Source organism: Peromyscus leucopus, chromosome 3, assembly GCF_004664715.2.
Source record: "Peromyscus leucopus breed LL Stock chromosome 3, UCI_PerLeu_2.1, whole genome shotgun sequence".
NCBI classification, from domain to species: Eukaryota; Metazoa; Chordata; class Mammalia; order Rodentia; family Cricetidae; genus Peromyscus; species Peromyscus leucopus.
Genome location: NC_051065.1, coordinates 64,777,086 through 64,785,322, shown reverse-complemented (window position 1 = coordinate 64,785,322; position 8,237 = coordinate 64,777,086). Strand labels below are relative to the sequence as shown.

At 46.3% G+C, this 8,237-nt stretch overlaps 1 protein-coding gene across 1 annotated transcript; it reads left to right on the top strand.

Annotated features, from left to right (window-relative positions):
- Positions 1-660: 660 nt before the first annotated feature.
- Cnpy1 (canopy FGF signaling regulator 1) lies at positions 661-7,780 on the top strand. The gene is given in 5 exon segments (XM_028864201.2): positions 661-1,024; positions 1,027-1,259; positions 1,652-1,855; positions 3,556-3,652; positions 7,486-7,780. Coding segments are annotated over 5 exon segments (660 nt in total). The 5' UTR covers positions 661-936; the 3' UTR covers positions 7,524-7,780.
- The last annotated feature ends 457 nt before the right edge of the window (positions 7,781-8,237 follow it).

Genomic DNA, 8,237 nt, shown 5'->3' with positions numbered 1-8,237 from the left:
TTTGTTTTTGTTTTTGTTTTTTGTTTTTTAATAAACAATCCCACCCTTCGCTGTGACTTGAAATCCTTTGTGGACAACCAGAAACTGCCATTTATGTGTATCAGTTAAGGAAAGCCGCTCAGCACACTGGTACCCCTGAAAGCACCGGCCATCGTCATGTTAAAGGCCCGCTTTGAGTCATTAACGTAAGAATTTGCCTTTGCGATCCCTAGCCTTTCCCAGCGCCGCCCCCCAGCGCTCCCCCCCCCCCCCCGCCACGCCAAGTTTACCTAAGTGTCCATCAGTTACTCGGTTTTCAGATGAGTGAGTAAACCTGTGATTTCCCTTTTTGCAACTTACAAAGTTTGAAAAGCATAAATAAAATGCCAGTTGTGATTGAAAGTGCCCTTGAAGAATTTTCATTTTTTCACTGTATATACATTTATATATAACATTATATATATAAATTTGGTGAATTTGGAGGAAAGAAACTGACACCTGCTGCAGAGTGTGCTCATTTTAGTTCGCAGACGTATTTAGTTAATTGCTCTTGCGAAGTCAGAACCTTGAGAGTTCCTGGCGGCCTGAGGTTCACCCGGGCCGCAGCAGGTGCGGGGTTGTGACAGTGCGCGCTCCTAGCGCGCCGTTCCTGCGCTCCGCGTAAAGCGCACTCCCAGGGTCGGTTCCTGGTGGACGCTGGGGGCAGCGGCGACCTGGGGGTGTTGTTCGCGGGCCACGCCGCCCGCGCTTTCATGTTAATTGCGAATCGGCTTTGCGGCCAGATGGCGGGGAAGCGCCGGGACCCTTTGTGCGCCCTGAGCGCGCCTGTGAATGTCGCGCAGTCCTTGGCACCGGAAGGGTTCACACTGCGTGTGAAAGGGGACAAAGGGGGCTGGATATATCAACACTGCAGAAACCGAGTTCATTTGTCATGCAGCCCCTTTCAGCGCGGTTGTCATGCAAACTTCCTTCTTTGATCAGCAGAGGGTGGAGAGCGAGAAAGCGCGCAAAGCCGCGGGCCCGGCCGGGCGCCCTTGGCGGCTCCACGCCCCTTCCGGAAGGAGCCGCGGGGACCAGGCCTCCTGCACCTTGACCCGTCTAGACGCCGCACGAGGTTTTGTCTTGGTTTCCAAGGACGCGGGGTGCTCTTTGACCCGCGCCCGGGGCGGAGGTGGTGGCACGGAGCCCGGCGCGCCCTGGCAGGTCCCGGAGGGAGAGGGGCTCCCGGGACGCGCGCCAGCTGTTCCCAGACAAACCGAGGCCTGTGAGGGGCGCCCCGGGTCCCGCTATCTACGACCACCACGGCATAGACCAGGCACAGCCGCTGCGAGATGCCTGGAAGGCGAGGGGGGCATCGCGACTTGGGATGGGCAGAAGCGTGGCTTCCGCACAGAACTGATGCGCTCTCGACGCTCCCATTTTCCTCCCATTTTCTGTGCTTCAACCTCTACTCGACAACTTTTTTAAATGACATCTATAAGTACAGTTTCTAGATTGTTCAGTTTCTTACTGTCCACTGTCAAGCATGTTGTTTTCTCGCTAGAATTTAAGCTCGCGCTAAACTACATAAAGAACGGTGCGGCTGCTTCCGTTGAGAAGCCGGCCTTCCACGTATCCTCTGGACTCGCGTGTGCGTAGGCAAGTGTCCTGGCTGGTTCTGTTCTTCTCATAGGTTCCCCTGGCCCAGTCCGAGGCGTTCCTCGTCGACCTTTTGGATAAAGTTTGTATGCGAATGAACGATTACCAGCTGGAGGACGACCCAGTGACCAAGCAGAAGTATTTCAGGAGATACGCTCCGAGAAAGGGAGACAAAATATACAAAGAATATAAAAAGTTCTTCTTTTATTCTGATGCCTTCAAACCTTTGAAATTCGCGGTAAGCCTCCCTTCTAAGAGCCTGTTGGGATCTCTTTTTTTCTGCTTGGGACTACTCTTGAGCTGTTGATGAGCAGTGGACAGTCAGGCACATTCACATGCCCTAGTGTCCTGTGCTGCCCGCTGCTTAAGTCTTAACTGAACACTTAGTGACTTGGCTTTTGACACATCTCCGGGATCATGGCATCCTTCAGTGATTAGTTTGGAGATTGAAGGGAGTTTTATGGAGGTGCCCTGTCCTGGTGCACATTGTTTATCAGGACGTTCTGCTGGTGTGGGGTGACTTCATCCTGTTTTGTTTCTAAGGGACTGGGTTTCCACCTAAGGAAGTGCAGGGTTTGTGGTTTCTAGGCTGAAATCTGAACGGAGGCCAAGAGTCGTTTTCAAATATTTGTAGCTAAATGTTGGAATGGTAGCCCCAAGATCCTCTCTCCAACCCCCACAGCCTTCTCAAGGAGTGTTTTCCTCCGGTGAGTTCAAGTTTTGTAGCTCAGGCTTGGCTACACCAACACTTGGGGTCAAGAGCACAATCCCACATTTCCTTCAGTATAAAGTTGATTTTACCGAAAAGTTGGCCTCTGGCTTACTAGGGTGTGCCTGGCAAAAGACATTGCAACGTATTTCCCCCTACTTAATGCTGTGGAATCACACAGTGATGGGCAGGCCTGTTTAAAAAAATGCATTAAGTTCACCCAGTGGCCAAAATGTCAGGCGAGCTGCAGCCCCAACATGGGGCTGGAGCTGACATTTGGAGATTTCATTTTAATTAAAAAGTGAGGGCAATAATTCAGGGCTAAAAGCCCCATGGAACTTGGATGGTGATGTGAGTGTGTTTGTCTTTCACAGGTTTTAAATAAACACATTATAGTGGAATTTAAATATTTTTAAATGCCATTTAAAATTCTTAGAGTCTTGTTTAATGAACTCAGAGATGGTTTACAAGTCTCCAGTGAATGGCCATCAGTAACTCACAGTTCCAAAAAAAAAAAAAAAGGTAGCCTGGTAGTTCTTGATGGGAGAAACACACTCCAGGCAGAATTTAACACTTTCAGATCCCATGGCAAATTTGTGCTTTCTCCTGCTGAAGTGTCAGCTTGATTTATTTTTATTTTTTATTTGCTTTGGAGAGCAGACCCAGGATTTGAGCTGGATTCCTAAAGGGTCGACAGAGAAACTTCCCAAGTGACTGCAAGTGCTCTGCAGCTAAGCTGCCAAGTGCCATTGTTGTGATGGCTGAGGAGACTCAGTTGTTTCCAATTTTCAAACCACAAAGTGGATTATTCTGTTAAATTGTAGGGAAACTGGCTTAACCATTGCCAGATGTGGTGTTTAAAATGTTGAAGGAAAACTTTCTCGCGTTGCTTCTTGTCTACTGCACTCCAGACTTCAGGAATAGAAAGAAACATAGCCAGCCATTTTCCTTCCTTCTTCCTTCTTCCTTCTCCTCCTCTTCCTCCTCTGAGGTCTTCCAACAGAGTGATCATTTAGTTAAGTCTCAGGAAAAGGATACAATTAGCCTTTCTGGAGGAGGGTTACTCTTGTGCAATGATGTATCAAACCAAAGGTGCCAAGAAAAATGGACTTCCTTGGTTACATGCTTTCCTGTGTTCCGCTACTAAAATGTCGCTAAACCTGTGCTAATAAGGGGCCCTCCCTGCCCATGTGCCTCCGCTCACACGTGTTGCTATTGTGTTTCTGCAGTGCGAAGCCATCATTGAGAAGTATGAGGATGAGATATTCGCACTTATCGCCCAGGAGGCACACCATCTAGCTGACATGCTGTGCAGTGAAAAATCAGGTACTGTGTCTGATGTAACATGTGCTCCCAGCCTCGCTGCTCACCCGCTCTCACTCCTCCGTGCCCAGCTCATCTGCAGCCTGGGCAGGCTGCCTCCCTGCCAGCCGGGCTCAGCTCCCTCGACCCAGGCTTCTAGGGACAGGACCCCTGGGCCAAAAAAACCAGAGCTACAGAAACCCAGGCAGGAGCCTTCCCTGCTGACTTTCCTCCTCTGGTTTTTCAAAGAATTCAGACTCGACTTTAGTTGTTAAGAAACCCACTGCTTTTCAGAGCTGGGTGATCCCAAAGCCATTGACTTTAACTTTAAAGTCATAGATGTTAGGTTTTTCTATCCTGGCCCAGGAAGGGATGTGCTTAGGTATATTTTATAGCTTAAGTATTTGTTTTAACAACAGAATGTGGGATTTTTATATTGAAAGAAAAAGCATTAAATGTTTTTGCTTGTCTGGGTTGGGGGATATGTTGGATATTTTTTCCAGGTTCGTTCCCCTTTGTATCTGCATCTAAAAAGTTTTTTTTTTCCTGTTTCAACATGTTTAAATAATACTTGCTTCATATTTCAGACATATGTATGCCCACTTAGAAACTAGAAAAAAATGAGCAGAACGTTATCTACTGTATACCAAGGTGAAGCCTATGACGGCTAGCCCCTCCTCAGCCTGCTCTCATTTTGACACGTTTATACAGAGATAAGAACAGAATGGGTCTGTCGAGTAGAGCTTCTCAGATGTCCTTAGGAAGAAATGAATGAGTTTAGATGAAGACAATGGTTTAACCCAGTGTAGTGCCCGGTAAGCAAAAACTTGAGGTTAAATTCAGCAGGTATTCATAAAGAGTATGTACATGTCACCAATATATCAAATGTGGTGCTCAGGAATAATATTGAAGGAATATTACTATGTGCTTGTAGCTATACATTGGTATCATTAGAAGTTTCTAGATAAGAGGGCCACATACTCACTAACCAGACAGTTTAAGTTTTCTCACTCTGAGTAGACAATAAGGTTGCTTTCTATTTAAAATTCCATTCCAGTGGGAGCCTGTAGGAAAATGCAGTAAAATGATAGAGAGAGGATTGTTTGGTAGCCTGAGATGTTTTATATTGTTCTGTGATCACAGAATTGTGACATTCACACAAGTTCATGGTCATACTTCCCAAAGAAAGGCTTGCTGAGGTTTTTCAATCAGTTTGGTTGTGTTAGGTGTATGTTAGCTTTTAGTATACATATGATGAGCAGGGTTTGAAATCTTCTTGCTAATTTTCCTTGTAAATAGCTGAACCAGCCATAGTCACCTATGATGGACACCAGAAATGACTACATGAACACCTAGGCATTCCAGAAAGACCTGAGGGGGTGTTAGCCACTGTCTTTGAGAGTCCCTGAATCAAGAGTCTGGGGGGAAGACAGCTCCCAGGTTCAGCAATTTGACACAGTCAGTAATGTTAGCACCTCTCTTCATTTTCTATATGGGTGTAATTGGAACTAAAAATGAAAATATAAGTGTGGAGATAGACCTAAGAGACATGTAGGGCTGCTAATGTGAAAGCGAACACCAGACGACTGCATTTGATTGCTTTTTCAACCCTTTCCTGCCAGCAGCTGGGCCCTGCAGAGTTGGAGGAGACTGCTCTGCTCCGGCGGCGGCATGGTGGATAGAGCTCTTCCAGGCTGGGCTTCTTCATGAAGCTTGTGATGGATACAGCAGCTTATACCCAAGGCCAAAACTGTGACAACAGTTTAGTGTTTAACAGAGATTGAGCACCCTTGGCCCTGCAACGGAAGCAGGCTAACGCTGTGAGAGCAAGGTAGACTGCTTTTTCAGACTGACGTAAATCATTGCTGGAAGCAGTTCAAGCAGTGTCCAGTGATACACATGCCAGCCAAACCTCTAGTTCTAGAGGTAGCTATGCGCTAAATAATTACTTGTCTCCCTAAAAGCAGTGGGTGAGTATTACCCCCATTCTCAAGATAGCATCTTATAAGTAATGTATACTCATGGAGCAGTTATTAGTTCATGTATAATTGCCTGACCTCCAACATACACACAGGGATTGTGTCACATGTACACACACACACACACACACACACACACACACACACACACACACATCACACCATACCACAGAGCTAACCTGGGCTACATGAGCTCTGTCTCAAGAAAAACAAATTGCCAATCAGTTCTCGTGAATGTACGAGTTACAAAGGGGTGCTGTGATTCAGCACATGGGATGGCTTCAGATACCCGCGAAGAAAGGTGACTCTTTCCCATCCCAGAAAAATTCCTGGTGCCCTAAGATGTCATCTACAGCACAGTGCAGTGTCCTTTCTACCAGAGCAGGGCACCAGCTCTGTTTCAGAGATTCAACGTGTCTTGTGTTAGGCAGCAGCTTTGCGGTGGCCGTTCTTCTCTCAGCAATGCAAACCATGTCTCAGGGCCGTGTCCTGTGTACACGGGTGTATGTGGGGGTGGGGGAGCACACCACATGGAAGATGCCATCCTGAGAACTAGGAAACGCTCGTCTGTTGCTCACAGGGAGATACGTAATTATTTAGAAAATAGATGTTTCTAGATCGAGAGATTGGCTGGAATCTTACTGTCCTTATCTGACGTACACCCCGTAAACAGGAGTTTTGCTCTTTCCTGCTATGTCTAGATCGTCTCCCTTTCTCTGGAGCAGAGCAGATGAGGATACAGTCTGACTCTTCAGTGTGTCAAGGCTCAGTCACTCACCCATGAGGTGACAGACATAAATGGGGAATGATGGAGAAGACTTGTCCATGTCACAGGGCAGCCATCTTTGAATTATGAAGTGCCACAGCAGGGAGACTCTCATAAACACTGGTGTCACCAATGAGTGGGGAAGATCTCAGTGAGGGAGGGCGCTGCCTGGATCTGTGGGTGCCACTGAGTTGAGCTGGGAGGAAGGAAGGTCACTGAGCACAGTCTGCTCATGGTATAAGGCAGTGTCGGGGGGAAGGTTTATTCCTCACATGTCTTTTTTCATAGACAAAAGAAAAAAAAAGTAACTCTGCTAGGTTTTCCCAATGGCATCTTCTGTGGCCTAAAACACTGGCACCTCCTGAGGGTTACTTTGATATCTTGAAATCAAAATGACTAAAACCATGATATAATATGATATAGACTGGGACTCAAAATACAACTGTATCCATACAAGGTAGAGGACATGGGGCTGTGGTTTGCATGTGAATGGCTACACTGGTGCCCTGGAGATGTAAGGGCCTAAGTGGAAACAGAAATGTCTTCTATATTAATCACTCTGTGCTAATATCCAATCACAACACTTTAGAACATCTTAACAGAACTCATGGTGTAAGATAGCAAGAATCTAGAAATGGACCAGCCGACATTTCAGTGGACAAGTATCTTCAGTTTTATCTGACTTCTCAACCTGTGAGGGGAAACTTAGATTCTAACGTATAAACGATCTTTACTCTCAAAGGCTAGTACACTTCAAATAAGTTACATGGCTAAAGCAGTGTGATTCAAAACGCTAGTGCCTCCTGAGTTCCAGGCCAGCATCCTCGCCCATTCTTACTGTGAAACACCCTGCTTATATCTCTCTTAAATGTTCTTGCCTCTGTGGGGGACCTCCAGAGGTGCTTGGTCCGAAGAGACCAGAAGATGAGGTGAGAACAGTTGGGTTGGCCTGTGACTCATTCTGGAAGCTGGGCTCGGCATATGTGTTTCTTTCTACTTTTCTGTGTCCTTAACACTTGCTTTAAAATACGCTGCCACCCGTGTGGGCCTTCTGTGGAGTAAAAAACGACTCAGTGACCTGGGGTTTACTCATTATGACTCTTTTTTTCCAGATCTGTGTGGCACTCCAGTCAGTCGTCCCGAACCCTAGGAGTGAGGAGTGGAGTCACAGCCCCAAAGGTCACTGTGCGCCTCACATCTTGCGACTGCCATGATAAGGAATTTCATCTCGTGTCTGTTGTACTTGTCTCATGCGTGATATTGGTTTGAAAATCTCTGACTTGGCATCATGACAAACTCCAACTCTTCTCTTAGGTGAAAAAAAGTTTATAAAACTGAGCACCCCTTTGCATATTTGGACGGAAGCTGGGTTGGCAATAGAGCATTAAATTTAGCCGTGGGGAAAAACGGTGAAGCCATTTCTTGTCAGTAGGGATTTAAGAGTGGGTACAAGTGTTTCATAGCAAATGTGTCTGACACACCCATCTACGATTTGCTATTTGGAAAGAACTTGGTTTGATTTCTCAAATATTTGATTGACCACAAATTCAAGGCATTCAGTTGCAACTAATGCCATGGGTTGGTTATTCTGGGAGGTTCTGTACAGTACTTTAAGTCACTCCTCTCAATCAGGAGTAGGACTTATAGATCTGGAGATTCTTAATTTTTAGAACTTTATCCCTTAGATTCAGTAAAATAAGCCAGGCGGTGGTAGTGCACGCCTTTAAATCCTAGCACTTGGGAGGCAGAGGCAGGTGAATCTCAGTGAGTTTGAGGCCAGCCTAGTCTACAGAGTGAGTTCCAAGACAGCCAGGACTATTACAAGGAGAAACACTGTCTCAAAAAAACCAAGCCAAAATTAATT